The sequence below is a fragment of the Canis lupus genome, chromosome 38 (genome assembly GCF_048164855.1).
Source record: "Canis lupus baileyi chromosome 38, mCanLup2.hap1, whole genome shotgun sequence".
NCBI lineage: Eukaryota > Metazoa > Chordata > Mammalia > Carnivora > Canidae > Canis > Canis lupus.
This window is the reverse complement of record NC_132875.1, coordinates 3,074,719-3,100,808: the sequence shown is the minus strand read 5'-3', so window position 1 is coordinate 3,100,808 and position 26,090 is coordinate 3,074,719. Positions and strand designations below refer to the sequence as shown.

The following is a 26,090-nucleotide window of genomic DNA, read 5'->3' as shown; positions in this document are numbered from 1 at the left end:
TATCATATCGGAAGCTAAGGTCACCAAAGTGTATCATCAAATGAAAATTCAAGATGCAAAAAACAGTGTATCCAGTATACTACCATTTATGTAATAAATTATATATGTGTACATGTACACATCTACTCCCATCTGCACTAATTCTCTGGAAGGAGAAACACAGCAAATTGATAACTGTGGTTGTGTCTGGGGAGACCACACTAGCTGAGGAACAACAGCAGAAGGAGACAGTTTTCTACCCTATTGACTTTTTGTACCTTTTAATTTTTTTTTTTTTTTTTTTTTTTTTAATGATAGTCACAGAGAGAGAGGCAGAGACACAGGCAGAGGGAGAAGCAGGCTCCATGCAGGGAGCCCGACGTGGAATTCGATCCCGGGTCTCCAGGATCGCGCCCTGGGCCAAAGGCAGGCACCAGCCGCTGCGCCACCCAGGGATCCCGACTTTTTGTACCTTTTGAGTATTACACCACATGCAAAAAAATTATAGATTCCTCCCAAAAAAACTTTCAAAAACGTAAGAATTCAGAAACAATTATTTTGGAGAACATTTTTGACGATGCAATTAAAACTCACAAAAATGTCCGTATCTTTCGATAAAATGTATTTGTAAAAACTTATTGAGCAACGGCAGCCCACGCAACGTTCTCCAAACTTAGCTGCAAAATATCTACCATCCCTCACAATCTATAATGTGATTTTGCCCTTCATCAAGAAGTAGCATCTACCTCCCGTCTGTTTGAATCAAGGTGGGCTTCTGACTCCTTCAAACAACAGAGTATGAAGTAATGCTACATGAAGTCCAAGGCTGGGTTACATTAAGCAATGCAGCTGCTACTGTGTGTGCTAGAACACCCACACCTGAACCTCTGAAGTCTGACTACCCTGAGACCACCAAACTGAAAGGAAGCCAAGCCACACAGAAAGGCCATGTGCAGGTGCTCTAGCCCACAGTCCTAGCCATCAAGCCATTCAGGCCAGGCAAGAGATGTGTGAAGAAATCTTTTTTTTTTTTTCTTTTTGAGGAGCATGAGGTGAGTCTTAAGGTTATGCTAGCCCCCACCTTTCAAGCTACTCCAGCCTCCAATCTTCCCAGTGGAGGTCTGGACATCACAGAGCAGGGACAAGCCATTCTTGGTGTACCCTGTCCAAATTCCTGACTCACAGATTCTGGGAGCATAATACAATATTGTTTAAGACACTAAGTTTTAGAGTAGTTACATAACAACAATAACCAGAACCTTGGCCTTGGGGAGCCCATAGTCTGTGAGAGAAGACGGACATTGAGCAAGACACATAAATACATAAAATGGGGGACTCGGACATGCAGGGGCCAGGAGGACTGCATTTTGGGTGGGAGGATGTGCTGCTGACTTACCCACTATCACTCAGCTCTTAAGTCTACTTCCTATATATAATCTGTGATGCACAGTATCAAGACATGTCCCAGCTGGCTCCCTTTTAAGGCCTATCAATGGGGGATACTGGAAAGATGCTAAAGCGAAGAAAGGAGAGAGAGGGGTTTCTTTCTCCTCCCATCAGCTTCATCTCACAAGTGACAGTTTGCTCCAGGTCCCAGCTTCTCTTAGTACATCCAAATTTCATCCTACTTCATCAGGGCCCCTTAAAGACACTAGCATCAGCCAGGTGGTGTATATACATACTCTGCAGAAGTATGTATATCAAATGCAAGGGACCCCCCCCAATACCAACTTCCTAAGTTCTGATAACCCCAAGCCTTTCTCTGATTCCCTAAGTACTGTTTGGTTCTCAGACAGGTTAACCTCTTATAAAGATATTATACAGAATTCAAAATCGGGATTTCTGATATGAATTCTTTATTATGTGTCTGAAATATACTTATGAAATTCTTTATAACCACTTGGGCAAGACACTTACGTGTGCACTGCCACCACAGAAGCAGAGTATCTAGTCTCTAGAATTCTTTAACCCATCAAAGTAGGGCAGCCCCAGTGGCACAGCGGTTTAGCGCCGCCTGCAGCCCAGGGCATGATCCTGGAGTCGCAGGATTGAGTCCCACGTCAGGCTCTCTGCATGGAGCCTGCATCTCCCTCTGCCTGTGCCTCTGCCTCTCTCTCTCTCTCTCTGCATCTCTATGAATAAATAAATAAAGTCTTAAAAAAATATATTAAAAAAAAAACATCAAAGTAGCCCAATAACCCACCTACTGTTGACTATTACCAAATTACAAAATAAAATGGATCTGGTTAAAATTTTTTTTTCTTTTGGTTAAAATTTTTACCAATGAAATACATCATTACCTGTACAGAACTGGTTGTTGATGTCCCAAATGCCTGTTTCCCAAGGCATCAAATCCAAGTCAAAATCAAGATTATCAAAATTGTTTTCCTGTAGGTTTTAAATCAGCAAAAAGATATTAGAAAAGTAAAATATACAGATCTAGAAATCAAACTATCAGACACAATTTGTCATAAATAATATAATTGCTATTACCCAACCTAAAAATTTTTTCTAAGGGATGCCTGGGTGGTTCAGCGGTTGAGCATCTGCCTTCGGCTCAGGTCGTGATCCCGGGGTCCTGGGATCAAGTCCTACATCAGGCTCCCCGCATGGAGCCTGCTTCTCCCTCTGCTTATGTCTCTGCCTCTCTCTCTGTGTCTCTCATGAATAAATAAATAAAATCTTTAAAAAAAGATATTTATCTGTCTGGAAACTTAACATTAAGGCCTATTTTATGTAAGGTGAAACATATTTGTGCTTCTATATTCTGGCTCTTCCATGACTTCTCATGGCAAACTCATGTGTAGAAGAAAATAACACAATTTTAAAGCTAACAGGAGGGCAGTCCAGGTGACTCAGCAGTTTAGCACCGCCTGCAGCCCAGGGCGTGATCCTGGGGACCCAAGATCGAGTCCCACATCAGGCTCCCTGCATGGAGCCTGCTTCTCCCTCTGTCTGTGTCTCTGCCTCTCTCTCTCTCTCTCTCTCTCTCTGTGTCTCTCATTAATAAGTAATTAAATCTTAAAAAAAAAAAAAAAAAAGCTAACAGATCCGTCAGAAACCATCTAATCCAATCCTTTAACTTTATACTAGAAAAACTAAGAAACAGAAAGACTGAACGCCTTGTATAAGGTAAGAATGTTAGTGACAAAATGAGGATCATATTTCCCTGAACCTTTCAAACTTACCATGGTGTTTCTTGGTGGCTTTAGCTGTAGAGGTTATAAATGAATAGTTTAGGCAACTGCCTAATATTTAAAGTCAATTTAATCAATAGCCTACATTCTCAAAATCTCATAAGGTAAACAAAAACTATTATAATTTCATGTACTGATCAAAAAAATATATCATATAGGTGCCTGGGTGATTCAGTATGTTAAGCGTCTGCCTTCAGCTCAGGTCATGATCCAGGGTCCTGGGATTGAAGCCTACATCAGGCTCCCTGCGAGGAGCCTGCATCTCCCTCTGCCTATGTCTCTGCCTCTGTCTCTATGTCTCTCATGAATAAATAAATAAAATATTAACATAAGTAAATAATCTTTAAAAAAAAAGGAGCTTAAAAATAAGTAACAAATATCCAACCTGATTGATGTACATATAAAAATCACTCTATTCATCTGAATTACTTTCCAAGTGAAACAGCACCTCATCCATTAAAGAGTAAGACAAAATAAAAGTTCTATAGGCCAATGTACTATGTACTAACACAAAAAAGGAAAAAAAGATATTTTTGAGGATTCCAAGTGCTATAATAATGGCTTTTATACAGACTTGTAACCACTGAAAAGTAAAAAGTAAGGACATGTCTAAGTTTCAGAGCTTTCTACATTAAGGATACATAAGCTTTTAAAAAGGAATTAAGTTCTACTTGACTGGATCCATGATTCACCTACACTCTTATGTTGCCCTTATGCAGCAAAATATCTATAAAAGCCAAAAGGTAAGCAATTAAGTGGCCTTCCAAAGTCACTCAACCCTTGAGTCAAAGGTACACTCAGAATACAAGTCTTTGGGATCCCTGGGTGGCGCAGCGGTTTGGCGCCTGCCTTTGGCCCAGGGTGCGATCCTGGAGACCCGGGATCGAATCCCACGTCGGGCTCCCGGTGCATGGAGCCTGCTTCTCCCTCTGCCTATGTCTCTGCCTCTCTCTCTCTCTCTCTCTCTCTCTGTGTGACCATCATAAATAAATAAAAAATAAAAATAATAAAAAATAATTAAAAAAAAGAATACAAGTCTTCTCCTACCAAGATAGATGCAATTTCTACAATCCAAAATTTACTGAGCAAAAAATAGCTGCTTTCATAATTAACACTAAAAATTATTTAAACTTATAAATCATTAGCCTAAACCCTGTTACCCTGAAATCATCTTGCAATAAATATCCCATTACTCAATAACTCTCCCCTAGTACATACTTACATAAGTTTCCTTTGCTGCATCCAATTGCAGGTCATCTGTATCTGTGAAATAGCCAAGTTCAGCAAACAGAGTAGAATCTTTGCACAAAAGGGTAGAGATTAAAAAAAAAAAAAAAAAGGAATAGAGATTAGCTGTCAATTCAATGTTCCAATAAAAGAATAAGCACTGCATCTCTACGCCAGCTCTATTACAGGTTCTCATTAGCCATTACTATTATCGATAAACTCTAGCAGTGTAAATGATAACCAATTCAAAGCTGTTTCTAATTCACGTATTGTTTTCCACACAATTTTTAACCTGTGACCTAAATCCTTTTACCAGGGATTAACAAACAAGTTTTATGTTAGGTCACACTGGACTAAATGGTAGTGACTTTCTGGAACATTGCTTACAGTAATTCTGAGGCTACATCTGGGCTCAACATGAAAACGTACCCTGGTTAGAAAGGGGAACCCTCTTACACAGTTGGTAGGAATGCAAACTGGTGTAGCCACTCTGAAAACACTATGGAGGTTCCTCAAAAAGTTAAAAATAGAGATACCCTATGACCCAAAAATTGCACTACGTATTTATCCAAAGGATACAAACATAGTGATTCAAATGCACCCCAATGTTTATAGCAGCAATGTCTATGTCAAACTATGGAAAGAGCCAGATGTCTATGGACAGATGAATATATAAAGATGGGGGTAGCCAGGGTGGCTCAGCAGTTTAGAGCCTCCTTCAGTCGAGGGTGTGATCCTGGAGACCCAGGATCAAGTCCCATGTCAGGTTTCCTGAATGGGGCCTGCTTCTCCTTCTGCCTGTGTCTCTGCCTCTCTCTCTCTCTCTCTTCCTGCAGGGGGCCTGCTTCTCCCTCTGCCTGTGTCTCTGCCTCTCTCTCTCTCTCTCTCTCTCTCTCTCTCTCTCTCATGAATAAATAAATAAATAAAATCTTTAAAAAAAAATAAGGAAGATGTGGTGTGATATACATATATACAATGGAACATCATTCAGCCATCAAAAAGAATGAAATCTTGCCATTTACAACAATGTGGATGGAACTAGAGAGTATTATGCTGAGCGAAATAAGTCAGTCAGAGAAAAACAAATACCACATGATTTCACTTCTATGTGGAATTTAAGAAACAAAACAAATGAATTTAGGGTAAGGGAAGGAAAAGTTAAAATAAGATGAAAATTGAGAGGGAGGCAAACCATGAGACACTGAACTATAGAAAGCAAACTAAGGATTGCTGGAGGGAGAATTAGGTGATGAACATTAAGGAAAGTATGTGATATAATTAATGAGCACTGGGTATTATATATAACTGATGAATCACTAAGTTCTACCTCTGAAATTAATTTTTTAAAAAGGAAAGAAAGAAGAAAGAAAGAAGAAAGAAAGAAAGAAAGAAAGAGAAAGAAGAAAGAAAGAAAGAAAGAAAGAAAGAAAGAAAGAAAGAAAGAAAGAAAGAAAGAAAATGAATGAACCATGGTTGATCAGCAGTGATGACAGAAGAGGAATATGGCAGCCCATGGACCACATTTCACTATCCAAGCCTTAGTTAAGGGTACAACCAATTTTCTATCTAAACAATAAAAGACTCGCTTATCTAAGCCATTAAAGTTACTTCAACATATCTAACTATTTCTAATTTCCTGATATTTAACCAAGTCAATTTAATCAATAGCCTACATTATAATGGATAAGATTCCATTATAAACCAAGAAATTTATGGACACAGAAAATATTCTTTAATAATCTAGGTTGAAACTTCCTGTAGAGAAAGGTCAAGATACTGACAAAGTCAAAGGTGGCTGATTACCATACAACCTGCGAAGTGTCCATTTTCTCTAACATTTCAGAATCTCAAGAACTTCAAAGAGTTTTCCAAATCTATGTTTGCTTTTGTACTCCCTTGTATCATGCCACTCAAACTGCTCTGGAGATTTCCTCACGTAACGTATACAGGAGCTACACCACCAGTCTATCATTAACTCGGCCAGCGACAGAATCGTTTTCACTAACCTACAGCAAAATAATACCTAGCAAAAAATTGTGTGTAGTAGTAACGAAAGGTTATTCATACAGCTCTCGCCAAAGGACAACCTAAAACTTGGTGGCAGAGCCGAAAACTCTAAGTGGTCAGCGGTGGCTCTGTGCCTCACAGACAGGCTGCAACCCTTGAGAGAGTTCTCTCAACTGCTGCCTTGTTTCTCCTCTCCCATTCTTTCTGGAGCCTGTTTTCACCAAGTACCTCTCCCACACACACACAATGGGTTATCAGTGTCACCAACGACCTTTACGACCTCTACGACCTAAATCCAATGGTAGATTCAAGGTCCTCATCTTCCTTGACTTATCAGCAGCACTGGACATTGCTGATCCTATTAACTGAAACACATGCTTCAGTTGGCTTCCAAATTACAGCACTCGCCTGGTTTACTTCCGCCTCACTGGTTGACCCTACCTTGCTGGTTCCTCCTATCTCCTGGCGCGAAATTGTCCCTGGGTCCAGCATAAACTTTTCTATCTGCTCTATTCCCTTTGTGATCTCAGCTGAGCTCATGGCTTAAAATAGCATCTAAATGCCAAGGATTCCCAAATACACATCTCCAGCCCGTACCTCAAGATGCACGTACATACTGAGTCTATCTCTTGGACACCTCGTCTTGGAGGTCTCCAACTTGGCACATCCCAAACTGAGCCCGCAGTCACCCCAACCAAACCCCCTACTGCTTTGTCCTCACCTTAGTCAATCACAATTCAATTCTCCCAGGAGCTCAAACCAAAACCCTGGCTGGAGTCACTGTTACTTCTCTTCTTAATTCTCCATATTCAAACAACCAGCAAATCCAACCAGTTCTGTCTTCAAACTATATATCCATAATCTGGCTTTTACCTTTCCTTCCCATTCTTCCTTCCCCTCTCATCTTTCCTTTTCTCCCAGACATTTTCCATCACTGAGATGTCAGCTTCTGAGGAAACAAGGCAATGAGGATGATGGGGCTCTCTGTGTCATCATCTGTGGCAATGTGCCTGGTATCCAAGGAAATGGGATGGTGTGAGAGGGGGGCTGTCCAGTGTTGGTGGCAGCATGCCCAGGCTGCCAAGGAAATAAGGCAGGAGGAAGAACAAAGTGGCAGACGCAAGAGACAGCCTGAGTGTTTAAGAGAATGATGACACTGAACAAATGCCTTAATCAATTGAGCAAATAATCAAATATATCTAAGATACTTGGAGCCAGGTTTCTTACTAAGTAAGGATTCACAAACATGGAACAGAAAGAGCCAAAAAGAACCCTAAGATGTTGGACTGGCATTGGAAGTATTAGTATGAGCCCATTTCAAAAAAAAAATATATGTATACAGAACAGTTAAAGGTGTTTGTATACATGTGTATATATGTACACACATACAGGTCTTCGTTCTGTGGGCTGAAAGGTCCTAGAACAGTGATATCCCAGTAGCAATGAAAATACTGTGTGCTCAGATCTTAGATACTAACTGCCATCTTTCACTAAATGAAAGTCCAGGGATCCCTGGGTGGCGCAGCGGTTTGGCGCCTGCCTTTGACCCAGGGCACGATCCTGGAGACCCGGGATCGAATCCCACATCAGGCTCCCGGTGCATGGAGCCTGCTTCTCCCTCTGCCTGTGTCTCCGCCTCTCTCTCTCTCTCTCTCTCTGTGTGACTATCATAAATAAATAAATTAAAAAAGAAAAAAAAAAAAAGAAAGTCCACTAAAGAGCTCCTTGGAGAAATGGCTGATTTCGGAGCTGAAGCATGGAAAGCGCAAGAAAGCAAAATCTTGCTATGCCAGAAAATAAGGAAATTCTCAGAGAATGATTGGAATATGTCAAAAGAATAAAAGAACTAATATGAATGGATTCTCACTGGTCAAACTGGGGGAAATCTGAGCATTTGAAATAAAATGGGAGCACCAAATTTTAACCCACTGAATCAAATAGGAGTCCATAATGAAATAAATACATACACACACACACACAGAAAGCTCTTTCTTACAGTACGTCAATTTATTAATTATATTAATCTAAATATTAATTAATAATTATTAATCTAAAATTATTATTTTAGAATGACAGAGGTAATCACCATTTGACATTAGAGTGGTAGTTGACATAGGCAGGAACTGTCAATGGAGGCTAGGGCTGGCGCGTAGAGGTTTCACAAGGAACAGGATATTGGCATCATGTCAGATTATCTCCCCCACAAACAGTAAGCAAACACAAAAGGGGAAATAGTGACTTCACAGTGGTGAAATCTAGCAGATACCAACTAGCAGGTCAACATACTATGCCTTCAAATGTGATTCACTGAGAAGAGCACAGTATGATTCCTCTGGCATTCCTGCTATAGATGCATGGCCTGATTCTGGTCATGAGGAAACTGGACAGACCCAGGTTTAGGGTCATCTTAGAGAATAGAAAACCTGTATTCTTTAAGACCCCTTTCAAGGACACAAGAGACAGAAAAAGACTAATAAAACCATTCCAGACTGAAGGACTTTAAGGAAACCAGACAAGTAAAAGTAATGTGCGTTTGCAGGTAGGATTTTAGTTGAGAAAGGAAAAATAGCCATTATTAAGACAGGTGGCAAAATCTGAGATGGATGGTTGATATATCAATGTTTGTTTCCTGACTGGAAGGAGTACATGGTAGTAATACAGGAGTATCCTTGCTTTGCAGGGAGGGGATACATACTGTAGTATTTAAAGATAATGGGTCAACAGATCTCTCTCTAATGAAAGAGAAATGAGGTAAATGTAGTAAAATTTAACAGGAAATCCGTGTCAAGGGCATTCAACTGTTCTTAATTTTCTTTAGTTTTGGAACTATTTAAAAATTTAAAAATCTAAATTAAAAATGTATATGGGAGTACCCGGGTGGCTCAGTTTGTTAAATGTCTGACTCTTGATTTTGGCTCAGGTCATGATCTCAGGGTTGTGAGATCAAGCTCCGAATCAAGCCCCACATCAGGCTCCACACTCAGCCCAGAGTCTGCTTGTCCCTCTCCCTCCCTCCACATGCACTGTGCACCTGCTCTTGCTCTCTAATAAATAAGGAAAATCTTAAAAAAAAAAAAAAAAAAAAAAAAAAAGGTGTTTCCAAAATCTTTTTGGTAACTTGAAATTTTAAAGTTATAGTAAGGTAAGTTAAATGATGAGTATCTGTTGACTACTTAGATCATTTCCAAATAAAAAAAAATACTGAAACATTAATTACTGAACACAGATTTATCCACTTTTCACTCACCAGGGAGTCTGCTGAAGAGAGAATCTCTCCATCTCCGTCTCAGTCTGTCCCTCCCCACCCACGCTCACTCTAAAAAAATAAACCTCAAAAAAATACATGTGTATATATACATATGTGTAAGTGGATGTATTTGTATGTATCCATAATCTAACCACTCCCATCACCTCCACTACCACCACTGCAATTCACTTGGATTGCTACAGTAGCTTCCAAATGGTCTCCCTGCTTTTGCCCTTGCCCGTCCTTCAATCTATTTTCAACAGAGCAGCTAGAGTGAGACTATAAAAGCACATGGTATTATTGGCAATCAGGATTTCCACAGAGAAAAGAAATGCAACCCAGCAGTGAATGCTTTGTCCAGTCAGGCACTCCTGGACTCCCTGTACATAAGTTCTCCCAATAAACCTGTTATCTCGGGGGGGGACACAACAACAACAAAAATGTTAAAATTAAGTATACAATATAAGAAGGTGAAAAAAAAACAAAACCCGCGGCACTGGCTTTATACTGTATTAGTATGAATTCACACTGCTTAAAAATACCTATTTTCTGGGGCAGCCCAGGTGGCTTGGCGGTTTAGCACCTGCCTTCAGTCCAGGGCCTGATTCTGGAGACCCGGGATCAAGTCCCACGTCAGGCTCCCTGCATAGAGCCTGCTTCTCCCTCTGCCTGTGTCTCTGCCTCTCTCTTTCTCTGTGTCTCTCATGAATAAATAAAATCTTTTTAAAAATAAATAAAATAAAAATACCTATTTCCTTGTTCTCAGGACATATACGAGGAAATGTTTACGAGTTTCGTATTCTCTGCAGCCTACTTTCAGATGGTGGAAGAGAAGGAAAGTATGGGGAAGAGTGAATGTGGCAGAGTGTTAACAGTTGGTAAATCTAGAGGAGGGAAAAATACAGGGTATCACTGTACTGATCTTTTCATTTCCTGCGGTTTTTGAGAAAAACTTCTCTGTGGCTTAAAAACAATTGAAAGTAGGTTGATAAATGTATATCCATCAAATACTCCTGAAGCATCCAAAAGAAAGTGGTGGTGCTGGTCACCTCTAAAGTACCTCTAAAATATATTGCCTATTCCAACATCCTCTTCAATACCTAGATGTTCCTCCATATTTGTAAACTATGGTAGCTATTATTTTTAGCCTCCTCAGAGCAGCAAGTTTTCCCACCTGACCTTGACCATTTATGTATTCATTTCTTTTTTGTCAGTTTAGAAAGATAAGAAATGGCCACCAGGTTTAACAAAATGGAAATCAGTGGTGACCTTAGTAAGAGCAGCTTCGGTGGAGTGGTGAAGCCTGGCTGTGGGGAGTTCAAGAGACAATGAGAAAAGTGAAACTGGAGTCAGTGAACAAGGTTTATTTTTATTTTTCTTTTCTTAAGAATTCTGCTGTAAAATAAAAAGAAATGCAGGAGCAGCTAGAGAATATCTAAAGAGGATTTCGAGGGTTTTTTCTTTACTCGGAATAGGAGCAACAACTACGTGTTTATTACTAGGAGAGATGACCTGGTACAGAGGCAAATGATGATATGTTCCCTAACAGAAGGAAGAAGTCTTGAGCAGCACTCTTGACTAAAGAGGAGGGATCTATGGCATATGGTGCTCCAGCGAGAAGCCATTCGTTCCCAACAAGAGAAGAGAAAGCAAGTATGCTGGCAGGTGGGTAGATTAGGTAGTGGGAGAAACAACCACAACAACAACAACCATCAGAGTGGGAGAATGAGAGGACCAGGCAAATATGACCAGTCAGACCACACTTAAAGGCCTGTTTCAGATTACTATCATCATCAGTTAGATTTAACCAAGCCTGTGGTTCATCCATGAGAGAACTGCAAAGGTACCGAGGGTGTAAGCGAGAGAACGGTGATCATGAGCATGCGTGGAACTGACCTGGCTAAGGGGGGAGTGATCACACAGAGGAAATGGGGAACAGTGAAATGATAGCAGCGTCCCAGCAGGGCCACAGAGCCCAGTAGAATGCAGAAGGGAGTGAGCTGGTAAGAGCGGAAAATAGCAGTGAAAAAGCAAGGTGACTGTCCCACCTTTAGAGGCCCAGATGGCAAAAAAAGTTCCAAGAATGCAAATGGCCACCATTCACCAGGCCTTCAGGCAAGGTAGTGGCCACCAGGGGGGCCAGGCGGCTGCGTGGTCAGCGCTGGAAGGCCAACTTTCACAGAAGACACTGATGATATAAAAGAAACCACAGAAGCAGATAGAAACTTCTGACTTTGTATATACTACCTTACATGTAGCAAGAGGTTTCTCGAGACAGCGAGGGAGAGAGGAAAAGACAAGGAGAGGAAAGACATATGGGTGACAATTAAGCAAATGAACAGATGCTTTCCAACACAGATTATCAGGGAACTGCAAATTAAAACAACAATGGGGGGTCCCTGGGGGGCTCAGTCGGTTGGGCGTCAGACTCTTGATGTCACTCTTGATGTCGGTTCAGGTCACAATCTCAGCGTCATGAGATCAAGCCCCAAGTCCAGCTCCACAGTCAGTGGGAGTCTGCTGCGGATCCTCTCCCTCCGTCCCCATCATACACATACACATACACTCTAATAAATAAGCAAACCTTAAAACAATATACCACGCACACTAATTAGAATGGCTAAAATCCAAAACACTGGCAACATCAGATATTAGTGAGGATATGGATTAACAAGAACATGCACTGCTAACAGGAAAGCAAAACAGCACACAGCCATTTTGAAAGACAGTTTGGAACTTTCTTGAAAAACTAAATATGCTCTTACCATATGATGCAACAATTGTGCTTCTTGGTATTTACCCAACTGATTTGAAAACATGTCCACACAAGAAAGCTGCACATGAACACAGCAGCCAATATTTTAAAGCAACCAAGATATCCTTCAATAGGTAAATGGATAAACAAACTGTGCTAGGGACTGAATTGTGCCCCCCAAATTTATTTGTTGAAGCCATAACCCCCTCCAGTGTACCCTAATCTGATAGGACTGTGGCCTTATAGAAAGGGGGGGTGGGGCGGGGGGGAGAGAGAGAGAGAGAGAGAGATCCTTCCCCAACCCCTTCCCCTCTCATTCTCTTCCCTTTCCCTTCACTTCTCTCCTCCTCCCCCTTTCACCTCTCGTGCCTCTGCCTTGTGAGGACACAGTGAAAAGGCAGCTATCCACAAGCTAGGAAGACAGCCCTCACCAGAACCTTACCATGCTGGCGCCTGATTTCAGACTGTCGGGGAAAAAAAATTTCTGTGATTTAAACCACTCAGTCTATGGTATTTTGTTACAGCAGGCTGAGAGACCAATGCACTGTAGTATATCCATACAATGGACTATTATTCAGTGCTTCAAAAAAAAGAGCTATCAAGCCATGAAAAATCATAGACAAATCTTAAGTGCATGTTGCTAAGTGGAAAAAGCTACCAGGGATGCCTGGGTGGCTCAGGGGTTGAGTGTCTGCCTTTGAATCAGGTCATGACCCCGGGGTCCTGGGATCTGGTCCCACATCGGGCTCCCTGGAGGGAGCTTGCTTCTCCTTCTGCCTGTCTCTGCCTCTGTGTGTCTCTCATGAACAAATAAATAAAAATATTTTTTAAAAAAAGAAAGAAAAAAGAAAAAGCTACCTACTAACAAGTCTAACTATATGACATTCTGGAAAAGGCAAAACCAGGTAGATAGTGAAAAGATCAGTGGTTGCTCAGGAGGGAAGGAGAGATGAATAGTGGAGCACAGGGGATTTCTTAGATACAAGAAACTATTCTATGGGATATGTACATACATGACATTAGGTATTCGTCAAAACCCACAAAATGTACAACACCTAGGGAATCTTATTGTATACTATGGACTTTAGTTAAGGATATTGGATCAATATTGGCTTATTAATTGTAATAAATTTACTACATTAACACAGATGTTACCAATATGTAAATTGGCGGTGGAGGGGGGTGTATATAGAATTCTATGTACTATCCACTCAATTATTCTGTAAATCTAAAACTACTAAAAAGAAAGCCTATTAAGTACTAAAAATAATTATTTGAAATTCAGGGGGCACCTGGCTGGCTCAGTCAATAGAGCATGCAACTCTTGATCTCAGGGTTGTGAGTTCAAGCCCATGTTGGGTGAGAGATAACTTAAAAATAAGTAAAAATCTTAAAATAAAGTAATTATGTGAAATTCAGATTTCAGTGTCCATAAATAAAGTAGTATGGGAACACAGCCATACTCATTTACATGTTCAGTTTACATTGCCTATGGCTGCTTCTACACTATAACGGCAGAGTTGAGTAGTTTCAACAGAGACCACAGGACCACAAAGCCTAAAATACTTACTATCTGGACCTTTACAGAAAATGTTTGTTGACCACTGCTCTAAATTTCATTACCCAGTGAAAGGAAAAAAGCACATCCTACCACAGGCTGTTCTGAGTTAATCACTTTTATTTAATTATTCAAGTTGTTAGAGTCACAAGTACTAATTACATAATCTGAATTTTTAAATTTAACTGGCTACCTTCTATTTATTTTTATTTATTTTTTAATTTATTTATTCATGAGAGACAGAGAGAGGCAGAGAGGCAGAGAGGCAGAGACACAGGCAGAGGGAGAAGCAGGCTCCATGCAGGGAGCCTGATGTGGAACTTGATCCCGGGTCTCCAGGATCACGCCCTGGGCTGAAGGCGGCGCTAAACCGCTGAGCCACCCGGGCTGCCCACTACCTTCTAGTATTAAAAAAAAAATCAAATAAGTGAAATCTTTGAATACTCAAAATGGCAACTCCCAGAAAAAGAATATATTCTACAAAAAACAGTAGCAGACAGTAGTGTTTCACCTTAGTGCCCGCAAAATCTATCCTACTTACTGAATACCTAACAAATCAGAATTAAAGTGTGCAACCAAGGCTGTTAACAGTTTGAAAAGAAAAGCCTGGAAAACAATGGGAAATCAGCACATTCAGGAAGGGGCAGGGCAGGATACCTGAGTTAAGTCAGTGAACGGACTACAAAAAATTGAATGCTCTCTTAAAGAACATTAGGCATCAACTTATCAGATGATCAGCAAAATGCAGCCTGAGTATCAGAAGACAAAATTATGCCTTTAGGAAGTGCCCCACAGTTGTAGTTTAAGAAATACCATGGAGGGATCCCTGGGTGGCGCAGTGGTTTGGCGCCTGCCTTTGGCCCAGGGCGCGATCCTGGAGACCCGGGATCGAATCCCACATCGGGCTCCCGGTGTATGGAGCCTGCTTCTCCCTCTGCCTATGTCTCTCTCTCTCTCTCTCTCTCTCTCTCTCTCTCTGTGATCATAAATAAATAAAAATTTAAAAAAAAGAAATACCATGAAAAGGCCTTTATCTGATATGTCATTTGCAAATATCTTCTCCCATTCTGTAGGTTGTCTTTTAGTTTTGCTGACTGTTTCGTTTGCTGTGCAGAAGCTTTTTATCTTAAGTCCCAATAATTCATTTTTGCTTTTGTTTCCCTTGTCTTCACAGATGTATCCTGCAAGAAGCTGCTGTGGTCAAGTACAAAAAGGGTGTTGCCTGTTTCTCCTCTAGGATTTTGATGGATTCTTGTCTCACATTTAGATTTCTCATTCATTTTTTTACCCCAAATATACAGATGCAGTGAAACGCTGGAACACCTGCACCCTAATATTTATAGAAGCAATGTCCACAATAGTCAAACTGTGGAAGAAGGAGCCTGGGTGTCCATCAAAAGATGAACGGATAAAGAAGATGTGGTCTATGTATACAATGGAATATTACTCAGCCATTAGAAACAACAAATACCCACCATTTGCTTCCACGTGGATGGAACTGGAGGGTATGCTGAGTAAAGTAAGTCAACTGGAGAAGGACAAACGCTATATGATCTCATTCATTTGGGGAATATAAAAAATAATAAAAGGGAATAAAGGGGAAAGGAGAGAAAATGAGTGGGAGGTATCAGTGAGGGAGACAGAACATGAGAGACTCCTAACTGGGAAATGAACAAGGAAGGGGTGGTGGAAAGGGAGGTGGGCGGGTGGTGGGGGTGACTGGGTGACAGGCACTGAGGGGGGCACTTCACGGGTTGAGCGCTGGGTGTTATGCTATATGTTGGCAAACTGAACTCCAATAAAAAAATACAAAAAAAAAAAAAAAAAAAAAAGGAAAGAAAGAAAGAAGAAATACCATGAAAAGGGCAGCCAGAGTGGCTTGCGGTTTAGCACCGCCTTCAACCCAGGGCATGATCCTGGAGACCCAGGATTGAATCCCACATCGGGATCCCTGCATGGAGCCTGCTTCTCCCACTGTCTGTGTCTCTGCTTCTCTCTCTGTGTCCCTCATGAATAAATAAATAAAATATTTAAAAAAAAAAAGAAAATACCATGAAAAAGTAATAGTTGACTAGCTGATCAAAAATCGTAACTACCAAAAAAAAAAATCGTAACTACCTGATACTCTGAAATAGATTTATTAATAAACGGGGTGGGGGGGGTGGATCTTGGAAAGAATCAAATCTGCAGAAATAATTAAGGAAAGCATTATAGAATAGTGACTAAGGGCACAGGCTCTGGAGTGAACAAACCTGGTTCTGATCCTGCTTGGGCCACTCACTAGCTGGAAGATTGCACATTCAGTCTTTCTCAGCCTCAGTTTTCTCATCCGTAAATTCATAAATAACTACTGGCCCTCCTGGGAGGATTAAAGAAGATAATGCAGGGGGATCCCTGGGTGGCTTAGAGGTTTGGCACCTGCCTTTGGCCCAGGGCCTGATCCTGGAGTCCCAGGATCGAGTCCCGCGTCAGGCTCCCTGCATGGGGTCTGCTTCTCCCTCTGCCTGTGTCTCTGCCTCCCTCTCTCTCTCTCTCTATCATGAATAAATAAACAAATAAATGTAAAAAAAATTTTAAAAATAAAGAAGATAATGCATGTAAAAGCGCCGCAGGATACCTGACACGAATAAAGCGCCAGATAAACGGTAACTCTTACTATTACCGCTGTATTTGGCTCAGAAAGATAACACTTGAAATTGACAGCCCTACAGTTCTATTCCAGCAACTGCTTTAAGAAATCTGCCAAGGACAACACAAATCTCGCGCTGCATACAATTGAAGAGAAGTTCTGTCCGTGGAAAATCAAAATGAGGGCTTCAGTTCAATAAAACGGAATTGAGATGTGCACTCTTGATACTCAGAATAACGGCTCAAGGGGGGGGGGAAAGACGAACGGGAGTCTGGGTTTCTCCCCCCTTCCCCCAAGTTCCAAAGCAGGTGAACCGGCGTCGGGTCACAACAGGGCCCCTTGACCTGCGCCGTCCCAACTTCTCCCTGAGGCCCACTAATCCCAGCATTGGGATTACGTCGCACAACAAAGGCACGAAGCAGAAAGGTTCCTTTAGATAACCTGGATGACGAGGTTGCCCCGCTCTCGTTCCCACTGCATTCCATCCGACTCTTCCTGACCACAGAATATACGTAAGGAGAGAAAGAAAAAAGAAAAAAAAAAGAAAAAAAAAAGCTGTTTCAGGAGGGCGGTCAGATTTACGTCCGTTTTTAAGTGGTTAGGTTGCAGTCAGGGGCCCAAGGTCAGGGGCCTTGGTTCTCAGCCAAAATGAGAATGCTTTGGTTCTCAGGGCAGCCCAAGCGCCGCCTGCAGCCCAGGGCGCGACCCCGGGGTCCCGGGATCGAGTCCCCCGTCGGGCTCCCCGCACGGAGCCTGCTTCTCCCTCTGCCTGGGTCTCTGCCTCTCTCTCTCTCTCTCATGGACGTCAGCCTAAAGCCAGAGAGGCAGCTGCGACACGGAGACCTCTGTAAACACTCCGGTTCTCCGTCGCACCTACAGACACGCTCCACGGCGATCACCGCGCGCCGTCCACGCGGCCTTTGCGGGGGTCACAGCCTTCGCCCCGCCCCTCCTCGCTCCCACACAACAACCGCCGGACCTGCTTCCCTCCCGGAGGCCACGGCGCAAACCGAGAATTCCAACCGGGCAGCGCTGTACGCTCGCGGCTGCCAGGGCCGACTCCGACCCGGGACGCCAGACGCGGACGGAAGCGGCGAGCTAGCCCACACCTGTCCCCACAAGCGGGCGGAAGGAGGAAGGACCCCCACCCCCTCCCCGGCCACTCACCCCAGTCCTCATCCGCTCGGTGAGAGAGACCGGGGCTCAGAGGCGACTCCATGGTGCCGGCAACGCCAGCGGGATCCCCCGGCCCGGAACTCGCGCACTACTAGCCGGGACGGCGGCTGCCGGCAGACAAAATACTCCCGGCCCCGCCCCCTCTCCGGCCCCGGCCCTGAGGACGGTGGCCGAGTGAAGACAAAGTGCCTCCACTGCCCCCGGGAGCTTGCGCAAGTCAGAAACGGACGGAGTGTCCCGCTGTCTTCATGGGAACAAGTGAGGGAAGGAAGGAGGGAAGGAGGGAAGGAGGGAAGGAAGGAAGGAAGGAAGGAAGGAAGGAAGGAAGGAAGGAAGGAAGGAAGGAAGGAAGGAAGGAAGGAAGGAAGGAAGGAAGGGAAGGAAGGAGTGAGGGGAAAGAAGGAAGGAAGGAAGGGAGGGAGGGAGGGAGGGAGGGAGGAAGGAAGGAAGGAAGGAAGGAAGGAAGGAAGGAAGGAAGGAAGGAAGGAAGGAAGGAAGGGTTAGGGAAAGAAGGAAGGAAAGAAAGAAAAGAAAGAAAGAAAGAAAGAAAGAAAGAAAGAAAGAAAGAAAGAAAGAAAGAAAAGAAAGAAAGAAAAGAAAGAAAGAAAGAAAGAAAGAGAAAGGAAGGAAAGAAAAAGGAAGAGACATAAACAGCACTTCGGTTAAATAAAATGCACTGATAATATGAAAAATGAAAACGAAAAGCCCTTTGTGAACATAGTGGCTTGTTCCCCTGAATATCCTTCTTAATGCGACAGCGGAGCCATCTCAACATCAGAAGCAGATAAAGTAAATTTGGTTTAATTTTCGGGATCAGGGATCCCCGGGTGGCTCAGCGGTTGAGCGCCCGCCTTCGGACCAGGGTGTGACCCCAGGGTCCTGGAATCGAATCCCGCGCCGGGCTCCGTGCGTGCAGCCTGCTTCTCCCTCTGCCTGTGCTCTGTTATCTCTCATGAATGAATAAACAAAATATTTTTTAAAAATAATAATTTTCGGAATCACTTGCTATCAGTGTGACTTCTCCGTATACACAAGTGTGTGAAAGAAAAACCCAACTGTTGTTCCACGTTCCTTAGACACCCCCAAGTTCCTCTGCGTCTTCGTAGGCGCCGCACCTGACTCTGCGGGAAACACCACGGCTGTGCATCGTGCTTCCAAAGACAGCCTACTTTTATTGAAACAAGCTAAACAAAAGAAAGAAAGAAAAGAAAGAAAAGAAAGGAAAAGAAAGAAAAAAGAAAGAAAGAAAGAAAGAAAGAAAGAAAGAAAGAAAGAAAGAAAGAAAAAGAAAGAAAGAAGAAAAAGAAAGAAAGAAAGAAGAAAAAGAAAGAAAGAAAAAAGAAAGAAAGAAAAGAAAGAAAGAAAGAAAGAAAGAAAGAAAGAAAGAAAGAAAGAAAGAAAGAAAGAAAGAAGCTAAACAAGGCAAATCTAGAAGATGAACCCCGTGCTCACACCTATCTCCTCGACCTGCGCCTCGAAACGGTAGCCCTTGGAGGTGGAAATCCGAGCGAGCTTAGCCCTACACCACCCACAACAGGGTAAATTCCCAATCTCTTTATTCCTATTAAACTCAAGATTCGGCTTTTGTTTGGAAGAAATCCACATGGCGAACTCCCACCGAACATGAGTGAACCGAGTTGGATGGAACGGTTTCAAGAACGCCGCTTTCCCAGGATTTCTTCCCGCAGCGTTTGAGCGCGGCGGCGGGCGTGTCGAATAGCCTGGGAACACGTGTCCCGCTAGGACCCGGCGGAATCTTTCCCACGGTTACGGGAACCAACAAACGCCTCCCAGAATGCACCGGGCTCCCCGCGGCTGAGCTTACGAGGTATTGCGCGAGCCGGTGGCGGGTGCGGACCGCCCGGGGCCGCCTCGCTCCCTTTAGCCCCAGATAACCAACCGGCTTTCGTGCACGCTGAGATACACCTCACTTCCATTCTTACTCAACTGTAAATTCCAAACTGACCCAAAAAAACCCAGCAAGAGTCTTCTATTTTGCATACGCCAGATAGATACCTTGGTCCTTTTTTTGTTGTTGAAATCACCGTGATTGAACTCCAGCCAGCCAGTTTTTATTTTGATTTTTGAACATTTTTTTAAAGACTAAGTTATAAAAAATAATAATAAAAAATAAAGACTGAGTTATTTATTTGATGGGGAGGAGGGGGAGGAGGGGTGGAGCACAAGCAGGGGGAGCGGGAGAGGGGGAGGGAGAAGCAGGCTCCTTGCTGAGCAGGGAGCCCAACGCGGGGCTCTATCCCAGGACCCCGGGGTCACGACCTGAGCCCGAGGCAGATGCTGCGACTGAGCCACCCACCCAGGTGCCCCTAATTTTTTGAATTTTATTTTTATCCGCAAAGTGTAGATAATTATGAGACAAGCATCTCTGTACCTATCACCAAAAATTAGCAAATATTAAGATTTTCCATTTGTGTTTCAGGTTTTTCATAATATGAGAAATTAAACATTACAGATAAACCCCGAAGTCTGCTTTTCCCTCTGCTTCACTTCCCTCCCTCCACGTAGACTTCTATTATGAATTTTATGGGAATCATTCAAGTCCACATTTATTTTTAGCTTTCTCGTGTTTACGGGTTGTTGGTTTTTTTTTAAGATTTTATTTATTCATGAGACGCAGAGGGAGAAGCAGGCTCCCTGGGGGGAGGATGTGGGACTCCATCCCAGGACCCAGGGATCACGACCTGAGCCGAAGGTCAGAGGCTCAACCACTGAGCCACCCAGGTGCCCCTCTCATGTTTAAATAAGTTAATACATATATGTGTTGGGGTTTTACATTTATATAAACATATCAAACTCATGTTCTCCAAATCACTTTTCTTATTCAACATTACTTTTTGATTATCTATATTCATGTTTTGATGGTCACATAGTATTTCCGAGAAATATATATATATCACAATTTATTCATTTCCCTACTAATGGACATCTGGGTCATTTCAAATATATACTGTTACATATATCCTTGTAGGAGTCTCTGTGCATATAAGGAAGAATGTCTTTAGTGGGGCATAGAGTAGGAATGTTAATATTTGCCAAATTATACCATTTTACATCCTTGACAGCAGTGATGAGTTCTTTGCTCCACATTCTCACCAACACTAGATTTGGTCACTTTGACATTTTTTGCCCCTGTGAAGGGTGTGACTATAACTTATGTTCCCCTGACAATTAAAGAGATGGCGCATCATTTCGTTTTTATTAAATCTTACTTAGGCTTCTACAAATTGCCTACTCTTATAAAATTTGCTATTGCATTTCCTTTCAATGATATGTACATCTTTAGCTAGGCTACTCTATTCATTTAACAGGATAATATGTTCAAATACCTTCTCCCAAGGTGCACTTGTCTTTTGTTTATGGGGCTTTTGTCTTTTTCTTTTTTTTAAACATTCTATGTATTTATTCATGAGAGACACAGGCAGAGACACAAGCAGAGGCAGAAGCAGGCTCCCTGCGGGGAGCCCAATGAGGAGACTCCATCCCCGACCCCAAGATCATGACCTGAGCCAAAGGCAGTAGCTTAACCACTGAGCCACTCAGGTGTCCCAGGGGCTTTTGTCTTTTAGGCTTTAATTTCAATGTAGTCAAAATTACCAATCTTCTATTTATGATCTGTGCTATTCGTAACTTGCATAAGAAATCATCCTCCTGGGATCCCTGGGTGGCGCAGCAGTTTGGCGCCTGCCTTTGGCCCAGGGCGCGATCCTGGAGACCCGGGATCGAGTCCCACGTCGGGCTCCTGGTGCATGGAGCCTGCTTCTCCCTCTGCCTGTGTCTCTGCCTCATTCTCTCTCTCTCTCTGTGACTATCACAAATAAAAATTAAAAAAAAAGAAACAAGAAATCATCCTCCTGAGGTCATAGAGATTTTTTTAAGTTTTCCTTCCTAATTTTTTAGTTTTGCTTTTCACATTCTTTGCCCCCCCAATCTGGTTATTGCTGGGGTGTAGTAAAACTTGATTTTTATATAGCAACCTTGTACCCAAAAACCTCATTGAATTATGTGACTGTAGGGCAGCCTGGGTGGCTCAGCGGTTTAGCTCTGTCTTCAGCCCAGGGCTGATCCTGGAGACCTGGGATCGAGTTCCACATCGGGCTCCCTGCATGGAACCTGCTTCTCCCTCTGCCTGTGTCTCTGCCTCTCTCTCTCTCTCTCTGTCTCTCATGAATAAGTAAATAAAATCTTTAAAAACAAAAATTATTTGACTGTAATATTTTGCCTGTAAATTCTCTAGGATTTTCTACATAGAAAACTTGTCTACATTCTAAAATTTTAACATTGTATACTTTTTAAAATTAACCTTTAATGTGGAAAATTTCAGACAAACACAAAAGACAAGCTCATCAATCTTTTGTTCTTAGCACCCAACCTCAGCAATTTGCCATTCTTGTTTTAGCTACCCTCTCTCCCACACTTTTATTTTTTGTTTTGTTTTATCCCCTGGAGTGTTGTTTTTTTTTTTATTTTTAAGATTTTATTTATTTATTTATTTAGCATAAGCAGGGGAAGGAGTAGAGGGAGAGGGAGAGAGAATCTCAGACTCTGCACCCAGCATGGAACCTGATGCAGGGCTTGATCCCATGACCCTCAGAGATCATGACCTGAGCTGAAATCAAAACTTGAACACTTAAACCGAGTAACCCAGGTGCCCCATCCCCTGGAGTGTTTTAAAGCAAATCCCAGATATGTTACTTCATCTATATAAATACTTTAATATGTATTCTGACAAAGCTTTTTTCAAATTAAAAAAAAAAACTACAGTATCATTATGATACCCACCAAAAATAATTCCGTAATATCATCTAATACCCATTCCACATTCAATTTTCTCTCGCCTTTCTATAGTTGATTTGCTCAAATCAGGATCAGGTTGCATTTGCTTCATGGGACAGTCCCTTCTTCCACTTGTCACTCCATGACATTTGTTAAAGAATCTGTCATTTGTCCTGTAAAATTTCCCACATTGTGATTCTGCTGTTTGTATCTTCATGGTGATTTGTTCCTGTAAACTGCCAGTTAAATGTAAACTTGATTAGATGGGTTTTGTTTCATTTGTTTTTACAGGAATGCTTCTTAGGTACTTCCTTGTATCATACCAGGAGACACATGATTTCTAAATATCCCACTTTTAGAGATGTCAAGATTTATGAATTTTTTTCTAAGTCTTAAACTTTTTCCCCCTTATTTTATTGCAATACAAGGACCTCTAGTACCACACTGTAGGTGATGCACAAGTATACGTTTTTAACTTGTTCCCAACTTTAATATTAAAGTTTTTAAAAGTTTGACTATTGATGATTTTTTTCCTGTAGTTTTTTAATCCAAGGAAAATTTCATTTTTTATCAAGGAATTCGCTGTGGTTGGGGCACCGGAGTGGCTCAGTGGTTGAGCCTCTGCCTTTGGCTCAGGGCATGATCCCTGGGTCCTGGGATCAAGTCCCACGTCGAGCTCCCTGCAGGGAGCCTGCTTCTCCCTTTGCCTATGTCTCTGCCTCTCTCTGGGTCTCTCATGAATAAATAACCTAAATAATAACTTAAAAAAGAAATCTGCTGTGGTTATAGTTTTTATACACACTCTGGTTATATACTCCTTCCTCATTACTATGCTTTAAAAAAAAACAAAATGTTGAATATTCTTAAACCCTTTATTCATTTGCTTTCAACTTATACCCTTGGAAGAGAAACAATATTAAGTTTTGTCTAGAGTCATAAAGGAGGCCCTTGCCTAGATCCACACTTCAGAGGATGCTACTCTGACAGGGCCTTTCCCTAGATCCACACTTCAGAGGACTCTGGCAGTGTCTCTTCCCATAGGGTGAGAATCCATGGTGCCAAGGTGATATGCCCAACCAGAACATGTCTCCTTCTAGACATGCTTCTCCTGCCCAAATAGCTCCATGCCTGCTTCTAAAGCTTGCTCAGGCCTCTGACTTCCTAAAGGTGAACTGTGCCAATGCTGTATGCCAGGAGTGTAGACTAAGCTTAGAAATACGAGGTGGGGAGTTCACATATTCATATGGACTAAGCATATGAACAACCCAGGGCTGGGGAAAGGGGCCAACTCTTCCCTGCATTGCCATGTTTTGTCATGAAAATCCATAAAGTCAGAGAATTTTAAACTCAAACCTTGTCTTCCAGGTCTTTATGAAGGTATATTTGTCAAGCTAAAAGAATAACATTTTTTTTTAATAGTTTGGTAGCCTGATTTGTAACTTTCAGATACTAAGAAAAATACTGTGTGGGCCTCAATTTGCATCCATCAGAATTCTGCAAATGTTGCTGGGTATCTGACCAGGAAATTTAAAACTTGTTTAAAATTGCATTTCAGGGCAGCCCTGGTGGCTCAGTGGTTTGGCGCCGCCTTCAGTCCAGGGTGTGATCCTGGAGACCTAGAATCAAGTCCCGCATCGGGCTCCCTGCATGGAGCCTGCTTCTCCCTCTGTCTGTGTCTCTGCCTCTCTCATTCTCTGCGTCTCTCATGAATGAATGAATGAAATCTTAAAAAAGAAAAAAAATTATAGAAGAAAAATTGCATTTCATCAGTGCTATTCTATTTTACAATCTAACATTTTCAGCATGACATCTATATCATCTTAAACAGTGAACTCAAACATTAGACTAAAAGTTCAGATTTTGGAATAAACCAAATCTTGATTCTAATCTAGGTTCAACCATTTGGTAGCAATATAACTTTGATGGGGTGACTTAATCGCTTTGAGCCTCAATTTCACCTGTAAAATGGGAATCAGATCATAGGGTTGTTGGGAGAATTAAATTAAATTAAATTAAATACACATTAAATGTTTAGCATAGGGACTAGCACATAGAAAATCCTCAATAAATTGCAGCCATTTTAAAGAACAGTGTTGAATGCTAAGCTAGGCACTGCATTAGGTTCTATACCTGCACTGTATCACAAAAATCCCCACAACCACCCATATTGGATACTATCATTATCTCCATTTGATACAAGGAATAAAGGATTATGCAAATGGTTTTTAAAACAACTTCATCAGGAGAGCACAACAGCAGAACATATATTAATCCCATTTCATGGAGAAAACTGACTCTCAGCTTTCAAAAGGCCTTCCAGGCAGCTGGAGACAGGTAGAACCAGAATGATCAGAGCCTGCTTAAGATTCTCTCTCCCTTTCCCAAGTGTGCAAGCGCTCTCTCTGTAAAAAGACTAAATTTTAAAAAATAATAAAATTAAACTAGGTATTTTTTTAAAAAGGTTCATTTTCACTTTTTCCCATTTAAAACTGCTCCCATTTTGGTGTTTATATACATACATATATACACATGAATATGCAAAATGTCTTAATATGTACTAGATTTCTCTTTATTAGCTAATTCTGATTTCATGTAAATGTTCAAATGTCTAATTAGGTCCATTCCAATTACTAGTAATGAGTAAAACAATTCCAGTTTCCAGAAATCATGTCAAAAAGCTAATCTGGACATAGTACCTTTTCCAATACTTAAACCTATCAGGCTAACATTAACACATTTCTTTAAGTAGATTACTTCAAAAGGTATCTTTTTTTTTTTTTTATAATAGTCACACAGAGAGAGAGAGAGAGGCAGAGACATAAGCAGGCTCCAGGCACCGGGAGCCCGATGTGGGATTCGATCTCGGATCTCCAGGATCGCGCCCTGGGCCAAAGGCAGGCGCTAACTGCTGCGCCACCCAGGGATCCCTTCAAAAGGTATCTTAAACACACTTTTCTTTTTCTTTTTTTCTTAATATTTATTTATTTATTTATTTGTTTGTTTATTTATTTATTTATTTATTTATTCATTCATTCATTCATTCATTCATGAGAAACACAGAGAGAGAGAGGGACAGAGACACAGGCAGAGGGAGAAGCAGGCTCCATGCAGGGAGCCCAATGTGGAACTCAATCCTGGGTCTCCAGGATCAGGCCCTGGGCTGAAGGCGGCACTAAAGCCACCCGGGCTGCCCGTAAACAAACTTTTCTATAAATTTAGATAAATGGGATTCCTAAACATTAATAGGAAAAGTATATTTTAGTCATTGTTTTACTAATGGCCTTTCCTTCTACATTTCCAAGGAAAATCCAGACATATGTAGATTTCCTAGCATCCCTTAAAAGATAAAAAATTTCAAAATATGTCCAAACAGATCTACTTTACATTTATAGAAATAAAAGAAAATCTTTTTAAACATGATAATTCCCAATTTTTATATAGAATTTTGTCTATCCAGACCTTAATATCACATAACATTCCAAAACTCAGAACTCTTGAAAATATATGAAACAAAGAAAGAA

The 26,090-nt window shown here is 41.7% G+C and overlaps 1 protein-coding gene across 6 annotated transcripts in view; it reads right to left on the bottom strand.

The window, feature by feature from the left end:
- ATF6 (activating transcription factor 6) overlaps nt 1-17,924 on the bottom strand; it is a 197,576-nt gene extending 179,652 nt beyond the window's left edge. Inside the window, exons 1-4 of one of the 6 annotated variants that reach the window (XR_012025692.1) lie at nt 17,767-17,893; nt 17,041-17,094; nt 4,399-4,475; nt 2,280-2,367 (exon numbers count right to left, since the gene is read on the bottom strand). Coding sequence is in view for 4 of the 6 variants with exons in the window: in XM_072814357.1 (XP_072670458.1) it covers nt 2,280-2,367; nt 4,399-4,475; nt 17,041-17,094; nt 17,767-17,818 (271 nt within the window). In the remaining 2 variants the exon portion in view is untranslated. Of the gene's footprint in view, nt 1-2,279; nt 2,368-4,398; nt 4,476-7,131; nt 7,155-7,283; nt 7,312-17,040; nt 17,095-17,766 lie in introns of those variants that run through there. The other 5 variants (XM_072814357.1, XM_072814358.1, XM_072814359.1 and 2 more) reach the window with 5 other exon arrangements.
- Between the last annotated feature and the right edge of the window lie 8,166 nt (nt 17,925-26,090).